This window comes from Mixophyes fleayi, chromosome 1, assembly GCF_038048845.1.
Source record: "Mixophyes fleayi isolate aMixFle1 chromosome 1, aMixFle1.hap1, whole genome shotgun sequence".
Classification (NCBI taxonomy): domain Eukaryota; kingdom Metazoa; phylum Chordata; class Amphibia; order Anura; family Limnodynastidae; genus Mixophyes; species Mixophyes fleayi.
The window spans coordinates 224,334,768-224,360,240 of NC_134402.1; the positions used below are offsets into that span (position 1 = coordinate 224,334,768).

The window sequence follows — 25,473 nt, forward strand, 5'->3', positions numbered from 1 at the left end:
CATTTGTTGTCTCCCAGACGTCTGTTCGCTCTGACATTCCAGTGAGTTCTTACCCTGAGAGGCAGACAACAATTTTTTAAAGACCTGGATTCAAGGTTCTCATCTGAAATAAAGTGTAAAGGTTATCAGGGATAATGCCCTATACTCCATTCATGAACTGATTCAGCAGCATGCCCTATTTACTACTAGGGATTCTAATATCAATTTAACATATCATGTCTGCAAAAAATGAATATTGAGAACTATATATGGACAGTTATTCTGCTAAATGCAATACAAAAGAGCCCTGAATAGAGATTTTCAGTCCATTTCCTTGCTCCGAATGATTTTCAGTCTCCTAAGTACCTGAGGATACAAAGTGCATCTCAGTATTGGCATTAGCATTAGCAACTCCAGTGCTGCCTACTCGTTGCTTGAAGAGGAAAGGAAAAACCTTGTTAAAGGCTTTGCGGAAATTGGCACCCATGAAGGCGTAGACAATGGGGTTGATAGATGAATTAGTGTAGGACATGCAGTGAGCCCAAATCTTGATCTTGTAGGTGTAGTAGTCACGTTTGAAAGTGGGACTAAAGGCTTGAAATAGGATGTAGAGCTGTATAGGACCCCAGCATATAGTGAAGAGCAGGACAATGACAGCAACCATGCGTGAAATCTTGGTACGCATCACCTCAGAGCGCTCGGCCAGAAGCTGCACCTGGAAGAGGAACACAGGGAAAATCACTTTAAAAATTTCAACGAAACAGAAAAAATATTCCATAGACATAAGCTTCTGGAGCAGTTCATCTTGGCATCTGTCTGATTAGACTCAAGGTTTGTTATACCGCTTTCATACTGCCGCCCCGGCAATATCCTGGGTTTTTCAAGCCGGGTTTTTGCCGGGGCTCAGAGCGTCCCAGCTCAGAAACACCATTCATACTGCACCTCGGACCCGGGAATTTTCCGGGTTGATCCCATTCATACTGCACAAGTCTGTGCCCTGGCAATTTGTGGGAGTCATCACCAGAGCAGTTTTCATTGGCTAAAAAAAGGTGATGTCATTGAAAGGTGACTGGTTTTTTGACGCATAAAGATGATGCAAAAGTGGGTGGTGAAATAAAAGCAATTTTCTCCAACAAACTCCGATTCTGCTTCAGCTTGATCTGCACTCCACCATCCACCATTTCTTCTAAACTCCTTCTCGAATCTTCCACGGGCTCCCACCGATGACATCATCCTCCAGAGACAGGCAGACAGCCAATCAGCTTGTTTTCTGTGCAACCCGGGGTGAAAAACCCGGGTTGCACCATTCATAGTGCAGGCAACCCGGGTCCAACCCGGGAATTACCCCTCGATAAATCCCGGGTTGAAGACCCGGGTTTTTAGACCCGGGATTTTTGACTTGTACCATTCATACTGCACCAAGACCCGGGTCGTTTGAGCTCGCCCCGGGAAAAAACCCGGGATTTTGGTGCAGTATGAATGGGGTATTAGTCATGGACATTTATACGCTATTTTCATGTGCTGAATTATTTGCTTAAGGTAAATCTACACCAATTTATGTAAAACTATAGTCCCTTAATCACTGTATATGTGTTATTTGGGTTTACTGCTGGCACTACTGTAATGCAAACCTGTGCCTCTCTTTCTGCCTAATGTGCCCAACAATAGAGGCATATATAATGGTACCTCTGGACCATTTGTATAAAATTAAACTGTTAGTGCTCTATTAAAGCTATGTGGTATTTTGCACATCTCTTGCACATGCCTTTTATTTAAGTTTTGTTCTTGTTTTGCTGTCAGTGAATGTTTAGGTTATTGTTCAACTACCCAATATTAAGAAATATATTTCTGCTTCATATATGGCCATTTGCCATACCTGCAAACTCCACTTTTTCTAGCCTAGTTCTATACATATTCACACTATATCCCATCTTTGTACACATAAATACTATATTGGATGAATACCCTGTCAAATATGCAGAACAACATATTTAAATGCAACCTGTCACTAGATCCAACATTCATAACTCCCAACATGCAAGTCCCCGGTAGTGGGACAGGCGACATGGCCATGTCATGATAAGGGCGGGCCACATCATAATGGGGCATGGCCGCAGCTCTCGAGGACTGTCTACCTCTGTAAAGTCCTAGGGCTAGATTTACTAAAAGTGGGGATGTTGCCTATAGCAACCAATCAGATTCTAGCTTTCATTTACTTAGTACATTCTACAAAATGACAGATAGAATCTGATTGGTTGCTATAGGCAACATCCCCACTTTTTCAAACCCGCAGCTTAGTAAATCTAGCCCCTAGTCTGCGCATTAGATATCTCCCTTTCCCCGCAACATTCCAACCCCATGGACAAACATGTCCATGGTGGGACAGCATTACAGAACCCTAAATTGAAATTAGGCCAGTTGGGAAGTATGAACATTTGCTTTTTATCTGCTTATTTCATAGCATATTTCTTAGATTGTATACTTATTTGGGCAGGGCTACCTTTATGTTCTGATTTGTACCATTGTATTTAATTTGTTTATGTCAGATCACATGTCATGATTCCCTCAATGTAGAAGTAATATGTCAGCACTTTATAAATAAAAACATAATTATTGTTCTTCATGTATAAAGAGTTTTCTCTCGATTTCTGCAAGACATGAAATCTGTGTTCAATGCTGAATGAAAATAGATCGTCATGAATTTGGCCAAAAAAACATGAAAATGTAATTAAAAATATTCTAAAAAACAATAGCGGCATTACATAATCGAAGGGGTGTTACTGATTTATTCATAATGTCCATCATAGGTGCTAAATGCTGTTTTTAACTTGTCTCTGTACCGAATTTGTATCTAAATTTGTAAAAATATTAGCACAGTTGAACTGACTAAACAGAATAAAAATCAGAGGTAATTGCAGAGTTTCCTGAGTAAAATATATATATATATATATATATATATATATATATATATATATACAAGTTAACCCGTGCATGATACTCATGCATTCAAGTCAAATCAAGCTACTTAAGGTATTAAAAAGGTTCTTGTCATGCATTTGGGCCATAGCCCAGGCCTCCTCAGGGGAAGAGCGTTACTTCCCGACGCAAGCGCCCTTTTCTAACGTGGTTTTGTCCACATGTCACCACCTCATCATTCTTCTCCATCACCTCATCCTTCATTTTCATCGCCACATCTATCCAGATGTCTATCCAGACACAGGGATCTCTCTCAGCGGTCCTGAGTATCACACTCCTCTCACTCTGTCACCCCCGGCAACCACCAACCACTCCCCACTGTCACCCCCGGCAACCACCAACCACTCCCAACTGTCACTTCTCCTTCAAGAAATATATATATATTTTTTTTAAATCTTTATAAACACTTTTAACAATTAACAAATTAAATGAACAAATTAAAAACATCTTAGTATACCAAATTTCAGCCCTTTTTTCCACACACACTAAGAATTTAGTAGGTCAGTGTATAACTCCGCCCAGCAGGTGGCGCGGCAGCTTGGTTTTATTTTTTCCACACACACACACACACACACACACACACACACACACACACAGACAGACTAACACACGCCACTAGGCATTTATATTATAGATGCCCTCTATAACATATATTGTTGCATACAGTAAACATAATATAATACAGGTCAACATTGTATAATGCCAATGAACCACTCACAGATGCTATTTTCCAGTTCACCATTGCTCTGACTTCTGTACCTAGTTTTCTATTTTTCCCCTTACACCCGGAGAGGCGAAACTGGGACAGAGAGGCGCAGACAAGCCCAAGCTAAATAACTAAGAAATGTAATAAAATTAGATGTGGACGCATCTTGCAGGTACAGGATGGCTGGTGCAATGAAACTAGAAGATGTACGTGAATCATTAGCTTGATGCAGTGGCGGATCCAGGGGAGGGGGGGGGGGGCGATCGGGGCGATCGCCCCCCTAGCAGGGGCTTGCTGCCGGCGGCTGTACAATATGTGCAGGTCCGCTCGGCAGTGACAGTGTGCTGCCCGGCTGCTCTGATTGTGTTTACAGAAATTAACCACCTGGTCCGGTTCTGCAGAAAATGTCACCAGCTGATGACGTAGAAGCATATCTGGTGTCCTTTGAGAGACTTGCAAAGAGGGCAAAATGGCCTCCTAAAGAATGGGCTGAGAGACTGGCGCCATATCTGACTGGTGAAGCTCAGCCAGCTTATATGGATCTAGATGAGGGACAGGCCTCTGATTATTTATGCCTAAAGTCTGAGATATTGGCTTGCATTGGAGTTTCCTGGCCAGGCCGAACCCAGCGCTATCACCAATGGCGCTATTATAAAGAAAAACCGGTCAGAGCGCAAGTGGCTGAGCTTTCTAAAATTTTAAAGAAATGGCTGCAGCCTGAGGAGAATTCGCCTTCTCGGATTATTGAAGTTCTGGCGATAGATCACTGCATCCGGGGGCTGAACCGTGATTTGCAAAGGTGGGTGCAGCAATAAGACCCACAAACTTATGAAGAGCTTGCCACCGTGGTAGAAAGGTTTTGTGCGCTAGAGCATGACTAAAGAACCTGCATTCGTGCCAAAGCCACTGCCACGCCAAAAGCCAGGTTTGACAATTCTTGCTACAGGGCCCAATGGCAAAACTGCTACGGACAGAGGGCCAGGTGCAAAGCTGTCTAATCTGAAGTGTTTAGAATGTGGTGAGCCAGGCCACTTTAAGGCAGAGTGTCCTAAACTACAGGAACCCATGGACTGTTCGGTGGCACATATTGGGCCTGCTTTTCCAAACTGTTTTACCATGAGTCCCACATCAGGAAGTCCTTGTTTGTTCCAGGTGAGTGTGCTAATCAACCAAAACCTTGATCTGGCCTTGGTTGACTCGGGGAGGGAACTCTCATTGGTTTTCAGCTCTGCCTTACCCGAAACCATAACTTCTAGGTTGCCCAAGGTGAAGGTTCTTTGCGTACATGGCACGACAGAGGAGTATGAAAGAACAATACTACACTCAAAGACAAAACCGTTATGGTGGTAGCTGCCATAGCACCTAAACTCCCATATCCACTCATTTTGGGGCGAGACTTCCCACTGTTTAATGAGGTCCTCGGTGAGCGGATCCGGCCGGACATGCCGGCAACTGATGCAACGGTCGGAAGTTCGGTCTTAAAGGAACTGCCTAAGAATCCACAACATCTGGACATCGATCTTTGGGAACCGACATACCGGAATGCCATCCTGGTAGTCACAGCGGGAGTTCCACAAAAGCATCCATCTGCGGGGAAATATGGACAGTCCAAACTAGCACTGGTCGGTGATGTCGCAGATGAGCCCACCCCGCCTGTCAGTGAGGATACGGACTGGTCCGTAATACCAATTTTGTTTCCTCTGCAGGACTTTGCTCGAGACCAACTTAATGATGCCACTTTGGAACATGCCTTTGAAAGTGTGACTGAGGTAAATGGGGTAGCGAAAGCCGCCCAGCCTGCAGAAGGTATACCATATTTTATTGTCAAAAATAATTTTCTGTATAGAGTTGCTATTGTACAGAGTGAAAAAGTAGAACAATTAATGGTTCCTCAGGTCCATGTACCCCTAGTGTTAAAAGCAGCACACACACATGTTTGTGGGGGACACCTAGGGGAGTATAAAACATGGGAACGAGTTCTGCTTAGGTTTTACTGGCCCGGGGTACACATGGCAGTGAAAAAGTATTGCCGGTCCTGTCCCATTTGTCAGAGAACCTGTCCCAAACCTATGTACAGGGCACCTCCTATTCCAATACCAATAGTACAAGTTCCTTTTGAACGGATAGCCATGGACCTTGTGGGGCCACTGGAAAAATCTGCATGGGGGCACCAATATATACTAGTGGTGCTTGACTATGCAACCAGGTATCCAGAGGCAATTCCCCTACAAAACATAAAGTCCAGCACCATAGCTAGAGAACTTGTATTGATGTTTACACGCTTGAGAATACCCAAAGAAATTCTCACAGACCAGGGTACTCCCTTCATGTCCAAACTGATGAAGGACATGTGCCAGTTGCTAGGGGTTACGTCGCTTCACACCTCCGTGTACCATCCACAAACAGACGGCTTGGTGGAACGCTTTAACCGCACATTAAAGCACATGCTCAGGAAAGCAGGGGCTCAAGTAAAAAAAGATTGGGACACTCTTATTCCCTACTTGATGTTTGCCATCCATGAGGTACCTCAAGCATAACCAGGGTTTAGTCCATTTGAGTTATTGTTTGGGAGACAGCCCAGGGGTATCTTGGATATGTTAAAAGAAGGGTGGGAGCAGCAAGGTCACAGGGAGCCAAATCTGGTACAATTTGTGTCCCAAATGTATGAGAGGCTAGGAAAGATAGGGCCCATTGTGCAGCAACATGTAAAAGAGGCTCAGGAACGACAGAAGAAAAGTTATGACAAAAGTGCTGTTGTTCGATCTTTCAAGCCTGGGGACAAGGTCCTAGTCCTGGTTGCTACCCAGGAAAGCAAATTTTCGCCCATTGGCAGGGTCCATATGAAGTTGTAGAGGCTGTCGGTCCTGTCAATTACAGAGTCCGCCAGTTAGGTAGGAGAAGGGAGGAGCAAATATATCATGTTAACCTCCTTAAACTTTGGCATGATGAGGAAACCTATCCTCAGGTAGTGAGTACTGCCATTGAAAAGTCTGAAGTGGCCATAGAGAGGGCATTGTCTGTTAAGAAGAGACAATAGACTGAAGAAATGATTCGCCGGAACAAGGATGTCTTCTCTTCCCTCCCTGGGCTCACTACCTTAATCGAACACGACATTGTCACTCCGCCAGGAGTCATTGTAAAGCAGAAGCCGCATCGTATTCCAGAAGCCAGATGGGTGGACGTGAGAAAGGAGATCGAGAAGATGCTCCAGTTAGACGTGATTGAAGAGTCCACTAGTGAGTGGAATAGTCCCATTGTGCTTGTTCCGAAACCCAATGGGACAATTAGGTTCTGCAATGACTTTAGGCGCCTAAACAGTATGTCGCAGTTTGATGACTATACGATGCCACGTGTGGATGAACTAGTGGAAAATCTTGCTGGTAGCAACTATTTGACAACCCTTTATCTAACAAAGGGTTATTGGCAAGTTCCCCTGACTTCTACGGCCAAGACAAAGACTGCATTTTCCACTCCTGATGGTCTCTATCAATATAAAGTCCTACCCTTTGGGTTGCATGGGCATCTGCCACCTTCCAAAGGGCCATGAATAAATTGCTACGACGTCACACAGCTTATGCAGCCGCTTACTTGGACGATATAGTGATTTAAACCCCAGACTGGGGATCACATTTAGCCAAAGTTGAGGCGGTCTTAGCTTCATTAAGGTCAGCAGGGTTAACAGCTAACCCAGAGAAATGTGCCATAGCCATGAGAGAAGCCAAATATTTGGGGTACGTTGTTGGTCGAGGGCGTGTATAACCCCAGCTAGACAAAGTGGAGGCAGTCAAAAATTGGACAAGACCAGAAAAAAAGTTGCAGTTTGTAAGCTACTTCGCCACTAGAGCTGCTCCACTTATGGACATGTTAAAAAAAAGTTGTCCAGATAGATTAACCTGGTCTGACTCTGCAATAACAGCGTGGTCTGATCTTCGGTTAGGTCTTTGTTCCTCCCCAGTTCTTCAAGCACCAGATTTTACCCGGAGGTTCTTCCTCCAAACTGATGCTTATGGTGTTGGCTTAGGTGCAGTCTTGTCCCAGGAGAAGAATGGAGTAGAAAATCCTGTCCTGTACCTAAGTCGTAAGTTGCTTCCAAGGGAACAAAAATATGCCACTGTGGAGAAAGAATGTCTCGCCATAAAATGGGCTACAGAAGCTCTGCACTATTATTTCCTAGGCAGAGAGTTCACCTTAATAACAGATCATGCACCATTGAGATGGATGCAGAACAACCGGGAGGTAAATGCCAAGGTAACCCGCTGGTTCTTGGCACTGCAACCTTTGAAGTTCTCAGTAGAACATAGACCTGGGATTCTGCACAAGAATGCAGATGCATTGTCACGAAAATATGCGCTCCTTGCGAAGTCCGCGTCTCCCTACTTGGAGACGCTAGGGGGAGGGATATGTAACAAAGGGAGGCATTTATCTGACAAGATGCAGAGAAAGCATACAAGCAGAGTAAGACATTGGCGCAGTTATGCACCTAGATTGATGTTAAACCAGGTAAAGACTTATGTATAGTTTAAAGTTTGGTTAACTTACATGATTTGAAAGCTCCTTCCTCTCAGCAAATAGACAGGGTGTGTCTGTTAGTGCAAACAGAGCCAGTGATGGGCGTTTCCTCTTAAAGTGAAGGTGGGTGTGTCAAGCTAAGGCTGGGGGAGGAGTATCATGTATAAAAGCTTGCTTGTGTCATTTGTTCACTGAGACCAATGCTGGGGAAGCTGGCTGGTCTTGAGAGAGAGCTGGTCAATGTCTAGCTAGCGTTTAGGGTCTCCATAATTGCTGCGAAAGTCATACGGCGTCAAAAACATTTTAACCATCTTGACAATAAAGCTGCATAAAAAGAAGAATTTGTTCGTGTGTGCTTCAGCAGTAGCGGGCTCTTGCCACAGTACACATACTTAGATTTCAAGCAGATAAATCTTCTTCACTTTGGAACTGAGCTCACCTATGGTGAACATGAAGTGCTTGAATAGATAACATGACCAATTCTACTGTGTTTTGTCACTGTGTATACTGCAACAAGCATGGAAAAAAAGAAAGAAAGCCAAATAATTGTCTAAATCATTAAGACAGAAGATTGTAGCCAAGCATAGGCAATCTCAAGGCTACAAATCTTGCTGTTCCCATTTCCACTATACATAATGTTATTAAGAAGCTTAAGGCCCATGGCACTGTAGCCAACCTCCCTGAAAAGAAAAATCTTGATTGCAGGATTGTTTGGATATTAGAGAAAACATTTTGATTCAGATTCAAGCTGAGCTTCATACAAAAGGTATGACAATTTCAGCTTGCACCACCCATCTCCAACTCAATGAAAGAGAGGGTATGTGGCAAGAGGCCTGGAGGGGACTAGTACTGAGCGGGAAGGAGAGAGAGTCATGAGAAAGCTGACTGGAGTTTGCCAAAACACACCTAAACAAGCCAAATTCCTTCTTGGAGAATCTCCTGTGGAGTAGATGGGACCAAACTAGAGCTTTTTAGTAAAGCGCATCTTTCCTATGTTTATAGAGGAAAATCAAAAGAACACCTTCCCTACAGGCAAACATGGTGGAGGTTCAGTGATGTTTTTGGGTAGCTGTGCTGTATCTTGCACTGGGTGTCTTGATCTTCCGCATTGCATAATAAAACCTAGAGATGGCCGGGCCATTTTGGAGTGCAATGTTGAACGGAGTGTCAGAAAGATGGATCACTGTCGGAGGTCATGGATCTTCAAGCAGGACAATCACCACAATTCCCCTTCAAAAATCACTCAGGAATGGTTTAAGACAAGGCTGGACTGTTCTCAAGTGACCAACAATCCCATAGATCTTAAAACAGCAGTTGGGAGAACTAGATCAGTTTGCATAAGAGAAGTGAATCTAACTGCCATTAGAGAGGTGCAGAAAGCTCATCCATGGCTATAGGAAGTGGTCGATTGATATTATTTTGACCAAAGCCTGTGCTATCTAATATTAAATATAGGGTTTCAATAATTTTGTCAATGCCTTTACTTTTCATATTCTGGTTTCAAAGGATATACAGTATTAAATTCAGTATAAAAACAAAGGTATATTAGAAGAGAAAGAAATGTTTAGACCAACTTCTGTTGTTTATTTCACTTTATGTTTAGAGGAAATTTTGACATACTGAAGTATGTCTGGTTCAAATATTAATTTTTGTGTTAGATGCATCTTGAGATGTATGGTGCAGATGATCCACCATAAAGAAAAATAAACAGATATTGGGACAGATTTGCCAAAAGTTCAAAAAAAGTCAAAGTGGAGTTGTTGTCATAGCAAACAAACAGATTCTAGCTGTCATTCAACTAGTACATTCTATTGAAAGTGTTCCACAACAGTTTTCAATAAATTAAATGCTTACTTCAATAACTGGTGTAGTTCCATGTAGAACTACAAGTTCCAGCATACCTATGGCTGCTAGAGCATGCTGGCACTTTTAGTACTGCAAGTGCCAGCATTTCCTGGCATCCAGGGCCTACTGGGACATGTAGTGTACCTGTAAAACAATACTGTAAAATAAACACACATATATAAATACATTGTTAAAAATAAAAACTCCTTCACACACCTTCATTCACCATTTTATTACTCGCCTAAATATTTTATTCGGCTTGCAATCCACTGGGGAAAAATAAAAACCCTTTGGAGCATCGAGAACATGCTTCTTGTTGAGCCATGACGCAACTGAAAGGTTGAGCGGCCTGTCAGCAGCTAATCAATACAGAGATTGGTCAGTGCATGGAAAAGCCACTCTCTCGTGGTTAGTTATCATGAAAGCCCATGTGACGTCTCAACACTATCTGTAATAAATTACATAGTATTAATGTGTGTTTATTTTAAACAAGAAAAAAGTGCTCTTATTTATTTTTTAATTTAATCTATTTTTGGGCTGTTTTCTTCTATAGGGAGGTCCATATTTATTTTTGTGTGATCACTCTAGAGATGTCTACTGCGTTCTAAGAATGGTAGAGCTGAGTGACATTATGAGAGTGAGACCCCATGCTGTGGGTTTCCCTGTTGTTGACGGTGCTGGGAACATTTTGGGTGGGGGCAATTTTTATTATTATTTTAAATAAATGACGCTTCAACAGAATGCTGATACTCTTAAACACGTATCATCAGCAGATCTTTATCTTCTATTTCTTCAGTAAATAAAAAAGCTAGAAAAACAAAAGGCATCTATTGTAATATAGTTTGAAAATCACAAGGAGGAGAGCTAATTATTTTCTGTGACAAAACACCTTACTGCTATTTTGAACATCTACATTAGAAGTATCTTTCAGTGTCTCTATCAACCTGGGGAAGTTTAAAGACCTTTGACACACTGTGCTTTGTTTACTTATCTTTCCGGTATGAGTATCTGCACACACAATGTTTTACAATATGCTTTTATTGTTATTAATAAACGTGAGTGTGTTTACTGTGTTATCAAACCCCACGCTGGTGTACACTGGGCAGAACTTTGAACCGGGGAATCTGTTCTAAGTCTTCCACCTGTATGAACTTGGACAACTAGGGGGTTGAGGTCCCGGTCGGACCTTCCCAGTTGGTGAATGCTGGGCAGAACTTTGACTCCAGGAGCCTGTTCTGGCTCTTCCACTGGATGGTATTGGGTGAAAACTTCACTGAGAGATGGCAACTGGTCTGGGATGCATAATGCAGTTAAAAGTTGAGGGTGGTTCACGCTCCCTTGTTAGAGGGTATTGAAAGAATTGCTGCATGGGGGGCCAAAGAATTAAGGGGTAATCCCAACCCTTAGATAACACACTTGAAATAAAAAACAGGAGGTCCCCTTGGCGCACAAATAAGGTGCACAGAAGAAGAATAGAAAACCCTGGTATTTATTCCTGATAGGGTTGCTAGACCAGCGTCCTGGCGGTAACTGGGAGATAAAAAGTTTGGTAACGATCATCATGGGGTAAGTCCTCAGCCTTCTACTGTCCTGACAACAAGCCAGCAAGCTCATTTAAGCATTTGACTTTTGGCAACAACAGACATTGGCAGATATAGCCTGCTATATGCAGAGACTTTATAAGTGGATACTGTTTACCAACCCTCAACATATAGCTCCCGGCTATATGCTACAAGGGAACAAGACTTTAAAACACCTCATACTTGGGACCCTATTACTGCCTCGGTAAAGGCATACCTATCAACATTCTGCCTAATAGGAAGTCTGTCAAGTTGCCTACCAGACTTCATAGTTCCATAGGAGGAACCATTACTTTGTGATACATTACTGTATTGATAATCTCTGTATGTTTATGAATATTTGTCTTTTTGCACTACATAATATGAGATACATCTGTAGGTTGCAACCTTACTTTATATTCACATTGCGTGTTTTTATGGGATCTATTCAACCCTATCAGGAATAAATACCAGGGTTTTCTATTGTTATTATCTGCACCTTATTTGTGCGCCAAGGGGACCTCATGCATAATGCAGTGTTTGGGGTCCAGGTTGGACCTCCTGTTGGTGTACGCTGGTCATTACTTTGACACAGAAAGCCTGTTCTGGGCTTTCCACTGGATGGATTTGGATGAAGCCTTCACAGACTGGTTACAATGGATCCCAGAAGACATGCTAAGGGGTTGAGGTCCCAGTTGGACTTCCCTTTGGTGTATGCTTGGCAGAACTTTGATGTGAGGAGCCTGTTCTGGCTCTTCCACTGGATGGTTTTGGGTGAAAACTTCACTGAGGGGTGGCAATTGGTCTGGGATGCCTAATGGAGTGTTTGGGGTCCCTGTTTGATCTCCCGCTGGTGTATGCTGGGCAGAACTTTGACTCAAAAAGTCTGTTCTGGGCTCTCCACTGGATGGATTTCAATGACATCTTAGCTACTAATTATTTTTAAAATGTTGACAGTTACAACTAACTCATTGATAACTTAATAACTTGAAGTTTAAAACCAGGGCAACGGTGGGTACTACAGCTAGTGTGTAATTTATTTGTCTCCTGCGTAACATTTCCATCCACTACTATATTCCATTCCATACTCAGCATTCTTACCCATATGTCCCATACTCAGCATTCCTTATATGTTCCTGGGCTGGTCCCATGTGCCTCATGTCCAGAAGTAGTGGAGGAGATGGAAGAGGGGGTGAATGGGAGAATGACTGCTCATTGCCTTGGGTCAGCACCAAGATCACAAACAGAGAGTGGAGGGCCATAACTGGGTTTATAAAGCCCAGCCTAGCGCTGCCAGAATCCTGTTTGCCCACTTGTGCATGATGACTTCACTGCACACATATGTTGATGTGCTGGAATCGGGAGCCTGCCAGATGCCACTGTACATGACTCCCAAGAATACAAATACTATTCTTGAATGTTCCGAAGCACAGTCCCCATGATAATGTCATTGAGGAGTGTGTGACAGTAAATTCCACACACATGGTGAGGTTTTGGGGGTAGGGTATAAGAACAGGCCTGCACCTTTACAGCAGGTAATAATGAAACTAGGAAAATGTCAGGGTAATGGTCAAATGCAGAACTAGTAGAAGAACAATTTGCACCCAGGTATTAGTAGTAGAGTCTGCCACAGACAATTGCTAAACAGCAGAGTTTAATTAAAATGGCAAGATTTAACTGAATGACAGGCTAACATTACGCTGAATCTAACACTGTTAATGTAGCAATACATAGGAAGAGTTGGGTTCCATAGCTTTATTATATGTGCAACTATACGAGCTAATCGTAACTTCAAAACAGTATGGTGGAATTGGTGACTGAACTGAACTAAAACTGCATGTGTATTCCCACTCTTATGGGGTAATTTAAAGTTGTCTTATCTGTCTGTGTGTGAGTGTGTGTCTATATTAGGGAATTTAGACTAAGCTCCAATGAGGCTGTGGAATTAGTGGCGCTATATAAATAAATGATGATGATGTCCGAATGTTTATTTTATTTACCTTGTATGTCCCTGTTTTATATATGTTCTATTTTCCCCACTGTCTGGCAACTGCAGAACACTGTGGTGCCTTACAGCCGATCATCAATTTGATGGTGATGACTGGTGTATATATATATATATATATATATATATATATAGTTAAAAATAAATAAATAAAAATTGGTGGCTCTGAATGATTAATTGCGTACAGACTCCCTGAATGACCTTGAACTTTATATTATCAATGAGGATCACTGAAACTAATTTGCATAACCTAACACCGAACGGCCAGGATTATTGGGATGAGGCCTGGTGCTCATCGCAGGGTTTTTTTTGTTCCTTTTTTGGCTCAGTTCTCCTAGGGAATTCAGGACCATGCAGAACAGGCTAGAACTGTGTCCCATTATGACAGGAGGATCCCATGATGCGTGTTTCACTGTAATAGTATGATCAGCCCAGTCTGTCATTTCCTGGTGCTGATTGTGGTTTTTGAGAGATATTAACTTTTTTGGGGGTGTTTGCCTTTTAAAAACGAATAAATATATTTAATTATTTTTTTTAACACTGCAAAGGTCTGTCGGCAGCATGGATTTTGCTCCAGGGTTTGAGCACTTGAAAGAGATAAGCCTCCTGACAGGAGTATCTACATATGTGTCTGCATCTGAACGAGTCACATAACATACCAATACTGTACTCAGTTTCTGCTTACATGCCCCTTCCCTCCCCTGTTCCACCTCTTCAGGTATAAGGAGCCACAAGTCAGGGATACACAAAAATCATTATACGGATATATGGATTTTTTTATTCACATGCTCAGTACAAAAATGCATATTTTACGGAAAAAAAAATAAGACTTGTGTCTTATTCTAAGTGACCCCCATTAGGGTGCAGAGAGAAGCTTTCATGGACTCCTGTCACTTGTAAAAAACAAATATTTTGTTGTTTTCATCCAAAGGTAAAAAAAAGTAACTCTTGTCTTCTACTAGTGCACTCCAAACTGCGCCAAAAAGGTACCATTTCATTTTTGCATTTTGTGTGATACTGTTGCATTTTGCATGCCCATCTGTTTTTTGTACTCAGTACCTCTACTAGAAGCTGGTGGAGGCAAATGATGTTGCAACCCAGTCAGAAACCTCCTGTAATTTGATTTTCCAGTGGTGTCACCAGCTGCTCTCTAGTAAAGATCCCCAGAAGAAGAAAGTAGTGGGGAGAGCTAAATCGGGAATATATTGGAAATTCACGGTGCCTGGCAAGATTGGCTTCAGTAGTGTGATGAAACATTCTATATGTTAAAGACCAAGTGAGGTAACCCTGGCAAAACCTCTTTGACTGAAAGGTTGTATTTAGAATGAAACTCAAAAAATCATCACATGTTTGAGACTCCTTTATTTTTGTGAAAAGAAGGTTTTTGGAATGTCTGCTTTTGCCTATATTTTTCAAAATAAAGTCTCATTTCTATGTTACATTAGTAAAAGGTAACTCAAAACTAATTTTTTAGGTTTTGGTTGATTGATTCATTAAATGCCATAGATATCACGTACATATTTGCATATCTCACAAACTGTTACCTGGTAGCTGTTGTCAGCTGGCTCTACAGAAGGCCGTCCCATCTGGTAGACCATAGCAAAGTAACAGATGCAAATAGTGAGCAGTGGAAGCAGGTACACCACAAGGAAGTTGTAAAGGATGAAAGCTTTTTCATGGGAAACCGATGGGAAAGATTCAATGCAGTACATCTGTGGTCCAAACCAATAGCCTTCTATGAGCTGATTATAAATAGGGACTGGGATAGATACAATGAAAGAACCTGCAAAGGCAAATGAGAAAAATAAAAAGATTACAATTTTAAAGTAAAGGTTTTTCATAGATATCTAACTTTCATTTTGTTTTAGAAGCACGGGAAGATTTTTAGTAATGGCAATATCCAGAAATGTAGCACTCTCAAGAGGAATCATCTCTTGTTATTGATTTAGCTTATAGATCCATGGAAATAAGGTTTCTTTTTAAATGTATGAAGAAATCTTCAAATAAAACATTGAAAGAAGTATGAAGCCCCTAACCTGTACTCATATGTCAGTTAGTGCCCCGGCCTGATTATTAAGGGGCTGACATAAATATATAAGGCCTGAGTCATTAAGGCAAGCATACTGAGCACAGCGTATGTGCATGCAATGAAGCTTGAACCTGGCGGCTGTGAACGGCCAAAGTCAGCAAGACGTGCAGCTTAATGACTTCGGGTGTAACTGTTCCTACCATATGCGATGACGCCCGTACACTTCATGAAAAACTAAGATGTAAGTCAACACAGCACTTTTCCGTTGTAACCGCGGCAGCGAACGCAAAGCTTTCCAATGCCATAGGACGTCGGTGTATCTCTCAAATGTTGATTTGTGTCTTACTGACTACTCTTGTTTGTTTTACAGTGGTGGTTGTAATGAACATTGAAATAGGTGTTCATCGTTGTTATGCAACTTTGTTTGCCTATACCACCAATCGTCTTTGTAAATCCCAAAGTGTCAGCATGTCTAATTCCCTGGCATCCATGAATAGGTGGTTGTTGTTACTACAATTGACAAACTTTGTCACTAAGCCTGGCATTAATATGAGGTGTGCCCCTATTATATTGTACTTGGTCTCTTCCTCATTGCTTTTTTATCCACTGCTTTACTTAAATTAATCATAATAACATAATAATAATTTGTAAATCAAAACACGCACACCAGCTTTTTAAACAAAAGTAACAATTTTAATCAACAAATAATAATCTGAACAATAATATTAACAGTTAAAAAATTAATACAACTTATTTAGTAATTTTTTAAATATTAATTTTTGTTTATTTTTTTGGCTTTTTTTTAAATATTTTTTTTTCTTCTTTTTGGAGCTCATTGAGTAGCCTCTGACTGTGTGGTCTTGTTGTATCCATCAACTCCTCGTCAGCTGAAAAAAAGAAATGCCAAAATGTAGTAACTGCATTATAAATGTATTAAGAAATACATCCATGTGGTGAAATGCTAGGTCTAGTTTCCTGTTCATATAGGTATGCATTTTTCAAGCTCAGTATAGTGCAGAAATGGGATGTTACTAAGAAACAGGCCAAAAGTTTTGTATTATGCTGAACACAGTAGTAATAAGAAGTATATAGTATAATTTTGTGTGTTTGCCTAATTTTTTCATTGCAAATGTTGTCAAGCAGAGTCTCACCCTCTAGGCCGGCGGTTCCCAGGGGTGCCAGCCATAAAAAAAAGAAAGAGCACATAAACTTACCAACGTCACTGAATATCGACATCAGTGACAGCTGCGGGAGAGAGGAGGCTGCTGGGTCCTGGCGCCCGGCGGATTGGTAAGTTTATGTGCTCTTTCTTTTTTTTATGGCTGGGAGAAGCAGAGGAGGACAGAGGGCAGCAGAAGAGGGCAGAGGGCAGCAGAGGAGGGCAGAGGGCAGCAGAGGAGGACAGAGGGCAGCAGAGGAGGGCAGAGAGCAGCAGAGGAGGACAGAGGGCAGCAGAGGAGGACAGCTGGCAGCAGAGGAGGACAGAGGGCAGCAGAGGAGGACAGCGGGGCAGCAGAGGAGGACAGAGGGCAGCAGAGGAGTACAGCTGGCAGCAGAGGAGGACAGCGGGGAAGCAGAGGAGGACAGAGGGCAGCAGAGGAGGACAGCGGAGAAGCAGAGGAAGACAGAGGGCAGCAGAGGAGGACAGCGGGGCAGCAGAGGAGGACAGCGGGGCAGCAGAGGAGGACAGCGGGGCAGCAGTGGAGGACAGTGGGGCAGCAGAGGAGGACAGAGGGCAGCAGAGGAGGACAGCGGGGCAGCAGAGGAGGACAGCGGGGCAGCAGAGGAGGACAGCGGAGCAGCAGAGGAGGACAGAGGGCAGCAGAAGAGGGCAGCAGAAGAGGACAGCGGGGCAGCAGAGGAGGACAGAGGGCAGCAGAGGAGGACTGAGGGCAGCAGAGGAGGACAGCGGGGCAGCAGAGGAGGACAAAGGGCAGCAGAGGAGAACAGCGGGCAGCAGAGGGGGACAGCGGGCAGCAGAGTGGGACAGTGTGACAGAGGGCAGCAGAGTGACAGAGGGCAGCAGAGTGACAGAGGGCTGCAGAGGGGGGCAGCATGACAGAGGGCTGCAGAGGGGGGCAGCGTGACAGAGGGCTGCAGAGGGGGGCAGCGTGACAGAGGGCTGCAGATGAGGACAGAGGGCAGCAGAGGAGGACAGCGGGGCAGCAGAGGAGGACAGCGGGGCAGCAGTGGAGGACAGTGGGGCAGCAGAGGAGGACAGAGGGCAGCAGAGGAGGACAGCGGGGCAGCAGAGGAGGACAGCGGGGCAGCAGAGGAGGACAGAGGGCAGCAGAAGAGGGCAGCAGAAGAGGACAGCGGGGCAGCAGAGGAGGACAGAGGGCAGCAGAGGAGGACAGCGGGGCAGCAGAGGAGGACAGCGGGGCAGCAGAGGAGGACAGAGGGCAGCAGAAGAGGGCAGCAGAAGAGGACAACGGGGCAGCAGAGGAGGACTGAGGGCAGCAGAGGAGGACTGAGGGCAGCAGAGGAGGACAGCGGGGCAGCAGAGGAGGACAAAGGGCAGCAGAGGAGGACAGCGGGCAGCAGAAGGGGACAGCGGGCAGCAGAGTGGGACAGTGTGACAGAGGGCAGCAGAGTGACAGAGGGCAGCAGAGTGACAGAGGGCTGCAGAGGGGGGCAGCATGACAGAGGGCTGCAGAGGGGGGCAGCGTGACAGAGGGCTGCAGAGGGGGGCAGCGTGACAGAGGGCTGCAGAGGGGGGCAGCGTGCCTGGGGGCAGAGGAGGCAGAGTGCCTGGGACAGAGGGGGCAGAGTGACTGGATGCAGAGGAGGCAGTGTGACAGAGGGCAGAGGAGGGGGACAGAGGGCAGAGGAGGGGTACAGCGTGACAGAGGGCAGAGGAGGGGGACAGCGTGACAGAGGGCAGTGAGAGGGGACAGCGTGAGAGATGGCAGAGGGGGCAGCATTAGAGGGGCAGAGGGGGCAGCGTGAGAGGGGGCAGAGTGACTGGATGCAGAGGGGGCATTTTTGCATACAACTAAATAAGTATTTCTGTCCTGACCTAAATACTTATTACATTTTTTTGACCCAACTACTTCTAAAACAGGACTGCTCAGTAATTATTTTGGAGGGGTGCCTTGAAAAAATTTGGAGACTCTAAGGGTGCCGTGAACTGCAAATATTTGGAAAGCACTGCTCTAGGCTGTAATTTTCCAGACAACCAGCTGCACGCAAGACAAGAAGTGGGGAGGGGGAGCAGTTTTCCCATTGGGGGAACTTAGGATGGCCTCTACTGTGAATGGGCAGGGAAAACTGTTTCTTATGTCAACATCTATCTTGTTTAAAAAGTCAAAATTCCACTACATGACAATTTCCCTGTACTTACTTTCTTTCACCAGCACCTGTTGCTGCTGAGAGGGTTCAGGCTGGCTCTGGAACAGGGGAGATGGAAAGATGGTCTTCCACCACCGCTGACTCCTCATCCTGTGGCAGGTCAAACTCTTCCCTTGCCACTTCCGCCTCCTCCTGGACCATCCCTGCTGCCTTCTGTTGGACCACCACCTCCTCATGTGGCCCTTCTTCATTGCAGCGGTGGTGGCGGTAGCTGCGTTGGTGTCCTGTTGGAAAATAGGATGTGTTTTATTTGTTTTAATTTTTTATTTTCTCAAACAAACACAAACATGCAGATAATTGTAGCTTTTAATGGGAAATACACTACACCACTCATGTTCCATAAATGAAATCGTTAACTTTTGAAAAAATCAGAAATACTGTCTATGGGACCATAAATATTATCATAAATAAAATGTGCTACATGAAACATAATAAGCACAAGAAAGGATATAATGGTATATACTAGTTGATATATGCAATGATAATCATTAGGGAATAGTCACAAAAGAGGCTTTTGTGTTCATGTTTTGTGTGTGGTGAGCCACTTGCATATTACACTGCCCTCAATTCAGCAAGGGAGTCATTTGATCTGCACAAGGGACTGCTCATCTAGTGACAGATGTATGAATTGCCTGAGTCATGACAGTAACGCCTGCAGAACAACCTTCAGCACATGACTGAAGGACTTCTGGGACATCCCTGCCGCGACTCCCACAGTGATCTGAAAAGACCCTGGGCGCAAAAGTGCAATACCGCCAACAGTTTGGTCAATGGTGGTATTGCTGTTGAGATGTTGTGCATTGGCTCCGATAACGACAGTATCAGACATCCCAAAGAGGCTGATACGTGGCCTTAAAACATGCTCCCTGGACCGGCGACGATGGTCTAGTTGCTGGTTTTGGAGGCGTGGACGCTGGTTACCCTCCTACGCTATATTTGAGAGAGTAGGATGTTACAAAAAATACATTACCTCATCACCTTGGAAATGACACTTCTGTTTGCACAGGAAAGATTTACAATATACTTAAACCTACAAGTGGATTGGCCAAACTCACAATGGGGCTGAAAAAAAAGAAAACATTATTTACAAATAAAACGGAGAACACAACTTGCCATTGTGCCACATGACTAGACATTAAACAAAGTAATCCCTGACAAAGTCTAAGGACAAAACGCGTTGGACCCTACACACCCCACAAAGCGACTCCCTGAATACTCACCTTTACCCTGGAACCACACTTCAAACAACTCTCCAGGACCGAAGGGGCAAGCAGGGAAACTAGGAAGAAAACTAAGCCCGCGTCTGCCAAGTGAAACAGCATCCCCGTTTCAACTACAGCCACAACACCGCTCGGGACACGCTACAGAAACCCTCTGACTGCAGCGCCCGCACTCCAGGACAAAGAGACCGCCTGACAACTATCAAACTGCTCTTGTAAGAGCTTTCCAAGCAAAAGTTACACACCCGCACAATACACATTACCACCCCCCACCCCCACTGACCACCACACTTAGTCCATTATAGCGCCCAATTCAAACACTTAAAATGCTCCACAGTACATAAATTAGAGGCCATCACAATACACACTGCCTCTATTTTCAGCTCTAGCCATATAAGAGCTCTTTAAACCCCCCCACTCATACCATTAGCCACACCCCTCAAGGGAGGTACTTAACCCCCACAATATAAAGTGCAAATAGGGCTGTAAACTGGGAAAAGAGCTTTAGACTTACACCGGCAAAAGAGCTATAAACCACTTAAAGCCCCATAAGTATATTGAAGGTACCAGCCCATTCTGTGTTCTCCACACGCAAATATCTGCCCCCCCCCCACACCCTCCCCCCTCTCTCTCTACCCCCCCTCTCTCTCCCCTTCCCTCTTCTCTCTCCACAGGCTGCGCCACGGCAAAAACAAAAAAATTAAACAAAGTAAGAAAAAACAAAAAACAAACAAACACATGACTATGTCTCAGGGGGGAAAAAACATTAATAAGAAATAAAGGCAAATTATTCCTTCTCCATATATGCTTTGCAAGCCTGCACACCTAGGGCCATCTTACTTACCACAAAATGGAGGGTGATTGTTTGATGTAAATGTCCATTTACCCAGCAATGGCAATGAAAAGCTAAAGAACAGATAGGAAACATAACAAAATTAGTAAACAGCCCTATGACTAGGCTAAGAAACGAAGTAAAAACAGGTGTACTATAACATGAAACAAAGTATAAAAAAAACAAAAAACAAATGAACACATACATATGTCTCAGGTGGAAAAACACAAAAATAGTATTGAAATCATAAAAAATAGGCTACCAGTAAACAGACACTTAAAAATGTACAAAGCAAACAAACCTTGGTAATAGCTTGAAAAATAAAAAGCAAACATAAATGTAAATGCAATAATAGCAGCATACAGGGAGCATGGTGTATTTAGAGTTTTATAGCAGTGTTTAATTGGCAGAGAGTATGCAAGCGATTGGGAGCATATGTCACGATCACATGGCGATCCGGAGTCCTAATGTGTTCGCTAGTGTTTTGGCACTGACATATAAACTAGATCCCGAGCAGGTGCATACTATACGCCGAGAACCACGTGATTACATACATTCTACCAAGTCTGACTTTGACATCCCTACACGGGAACGCCTTTATTATGAATAGACTACGGAACCACGCCCCGTCACCACCCTTTCCACACCCCAAAAACGCAGGTCGTCGTAAGTGGCAATTGCATTCACAAGCGTGGAGGTTCTGCGCTCATGGCCGGTCGATCGCTCCTTTTCTGGGCATGCGCACAAGACTTTTGCGTATGATACGCACAAAAAAAGGACATATATCCTTTTATGACTCAGGCCCATAGAGTCTTTCATCAGTAGAGAGGCCTTCGATCAATGTGTTGCTGGGGACAGTGGCAGGAGACAAGTTGGTTTGTGTCATGTATTCACCTTCTATTTCCAAAGTTCACTTTCCTGTCTCCACTCAGTTCTCTGTATGTTGATGTAAACGCCTACATTTCAAACACTAATAATGCCACTAGTATTTGATAAACCCACAGCGCTCAAATTCACCTGTGATTACTATATATGATCTGTATCAATCCTGGACCATATGACCAAATTTATGACTATCAGCGTCAGGAGTTGCATTCTGCAGCTCCTGTCTACAGGTACCTTGTTGGATCTTTTGCATATATTTGTCCTGCCTGTAGTACCACTGCCCACCAAAGGGGTCACTGTGCTACTTGGACTGTTCTTACCTGCTGGGAGCTTTACACCTGCTTCTGGCCTATATAAGCCTGTCTGGTTCAAGCAACCTTTGCCAGATCATCAGGTCACTCTATCTGATGAGAAGCAATCCTTGATTCCTGGTTATTCATCTCTGTTGCTGTGTTCATTGCTGCTGTTTGCTGGATTTCCTTCATGTCTGCATACCTGTGCCACAATCCCCACAATCCATGGTAAACTGTTATTCATCTCAACTGTGTCTTCATCGCTGCTATTCGCTGGATTTCCTTCATCTCTGCATACCTGTGCCACAATCCGTGGTAAATTGCTAGTCATCTCTGCTGTGTGTCCATTACTGCTGTGTATTGGATTTCCTTCATCGCTGCAGACCTGTTCCACTACTCATGGTAAACGTAACACCTGTCATCCAATCAACCCGCATCATTGACTACTGTTATCCATTCCACTATCTGTGCCTGCATCACTGACTATTGTTGCTTATTCCATTGTTATGAACTGTAGTTCATTACCAGTCTTGCATCTTGAACCAGTGTTATCTGTTTTTCTAATAAACCACTTCATTCACTTATCATCTTTCCGTGGTCTTACCTTGGGAACCCTGACAATCCGGAAGGGAGCACAATACATCTAGAGACTTGATTTGAATGTATTACAGTTTGGGTATACATATATACAATCACAATGGAGGACTAAAAGGACATAATCATTATTGTTGATATTGTATGGCATTAATACAGAATATTCCTATTCATGTGTTACAAGATTGATACAAATCATATACAGTAATCACAGGTTAAACAATTTGATGTTTTTTCACTGAATTTGAGTGTTTTGGGTTTATCAAATATTATTGACATTATGGAGATTTGGGATGTTTCCACCATGTAGCAGCTCAAAGGGATCTATATGCACAAACTAGATGATTTGCACTGTCCTTTAATATTGGTTTCAAACAATGGCACTAGGCAAGCAATCACACACCAACATACTGCTATTTATCTATGTCATTATATGGCAATCGTTTGTTGAGGGATTCTGTCCTCTGTGGCTATCTTTCTTACTTAGCATGACATATCTTGCAATTATCCCTTTTCCTTTGGCAGATCATTGACCGATTATTGTATTCTGTTACTGGATGTGCTGCTGATGTAGCCAATTATCTCTGTCGACTGCCTGTCCAAACATTTTCCCTGTAATATTTGCCTATTGAACTAGTATTTTAGTTTGGATCTGGTACTGACCTGGTATATTAGATAACTTTATCTTGGACTCTGGTATAACTGCTCACTTCCCCAGGGTTGATGCAGAATACCTGATGGTGGCCTGAATCATGGAAGCCTCCAGGTAATGAGCTCTATATTGTATATGCCAGTGCATAATATTGAGCCCATTACTTGGTGGGTAGTCCACAATGTACTCATTGCTATTCTCTCACCAGGTCTCCAAGCAGCTTTTAGCCTTTACTATTATTGGTTGATAGCAGCACTCTTTACTCTCCTCCACTTAACTGTGACAGCCAGAGTTCAGTACAAAACAGGAAAATAAGCACTATTGGCATATAATAGAACAGTTTAGAGTATTTAGTTTCCTGTGAACACCACCTCTCAAGTACAAATAGATATCAGCTAATGATAAAGATGTTGGCATCAGTTACAGGACCTGGAAGTATTGCTCAGGCAATCTCTGCTGGCTCTTAATTTAATGATGTAAACAGTGATACTAAAAATAAAGGCAGTACCAATTCACTTTTTTCTAATACTATTTTAATACAGAAATTAGGCTTAACCAATCAGTATTTTAAGAAAAAATGGAAAATTTTAAATTAATTAAAGGGTATCTTCTCTCAGAAAGAAAATTACATAATTAAAATCATTATGCTTGGTACAACAACTCCTAAAACTTTCAATATTACTTGTGCATGAAATTGCCTGTTAAAAACTAAAAAATGGACTAACCAGGAAAAAAATCAAAGCAGCCCAGTTTATTTCCATGGATACAGATGTTGTTAAGAAATATTTTTTTATTCACAACAAATTTCAGGAGCAGTATATATCTATATTTTAGAAGGCAATTCCAAGCAATAATCAATTTCGACAATCAAGGGTTGTTTGGTGAATTAAAAAGGCTGGGATATTTATTGCTTTTCCTTGGGTGGCTATTGTTAAGAGAGTAAAGGAAAACCAGACTAGAGGCTTTACTTTCTGAAAAAAGAAATGGTAATGGGAAAAACCACAGAGAACTTCTGTAATTTATTTACATTGAGCCACCTGTGTACTCAAGTTTTTAATAAATTGTAATTATATATTTTTATTTGTCACAGGAGGTGCTTCTAGAGAGACATGACTATCGTCTAAAGGAGAAGAGAAGAAAGAAAAGTTCTCTCATGCAGGATGCACTCTTAGGTTCTGAGAGTGCATTCTAAGTGAGAGAACATCACATTATGGGCTTTGCTTTACCCACTAGTAGCCTAGGTTATTTTGTACACAGGTAGACAGTATAGGGAGGATAGGCTGACACACAGGCAGCCAAATCAGCTGTAAGCAAAAAAGCTAATTTTTATTAGAGATGCTCAGGCCGAGAACCGAACACACCAGAACTTAGCAGATCCGTGTACCGGGTCGACTCGGTTCAGTACTTTGCGCGCCCTCAGAATCGAAAACGAGGCAAAACATCATCGTTATGTTGTCGGATCTTGGATCTTGCGAGTATTGGATTCTATAAGTACCACCCTCCATGGCGATCAAGCGCCATTTCACAGAGGGACACAGAAGGGGTAGCACAGTTCTTGGCAGTCTCCAGTGCAGTTGAGCAGCGTTGTACATAGAAAACAAAGAGGAGGAGTTGCAGTGTCATTCAAAGTCTCCAGTGATATTCAGGAGAGCTCCATAGCTCCATTGCTAATTGTTGTTGCTGAAATACAAATACTAGGGCTGGCAGGCTTAGTCTTCTGAATTTGCAGTCAAATAGTACTGTTATATAGGTTACATACAAAGAGGAGAACTCCATTACTCCATTGCTAATTGTCATTGCTGAAATAGAAATACTAGGGCTGGCAGGCTTGGTCTTCTGAATTTGCAGTCAAATTATACAGTGTTATATCGGTTACACACAAAGAGGAGAGCTCCATTGCTAATTGTCATTGCTGAAATAGAAATACTGGGGCTGGTAGGCTTGTTCTTCTGAATTTGCAATTAAATTATACAGTGGTATATTGGTTACACACAAAAAGGAGAGCTCCATTGCTCCACTGCTAACTGTAATTGCTGAA

The 25,473-nt window shown here is 43.1% G+C and overlaps 1 protein-coding gene across 1 annotated transcript in view; it reads right to left on the reverse strand.

The window, feature by feature from the left end:
- Window positions 1-29: 29 nt before the first annotated feature.
- KISS1R (KISS1 receptor) overlaps window positions 30-25,473 on the reverse strand; it is a 205,043-nt gene continuing 179,599 nt past the window's right edge. The window contains exons 4-5 of the mRNA XM_075190588.1: window positions 15,124-15,362; window positions 30-694 (exon numbers count right to left, since the gene is read on the reverse strand). Coding sequence (XP_075046689.1) covers window positions 338-694; window positions 15,124-15,362 — 596 coding nt within the window. The 3' untranslated portion in view covers window positions 30-337. The remainder of the gene's footprint in view (window positions 695-15,123; window positions 15,363-25,473) is intronic.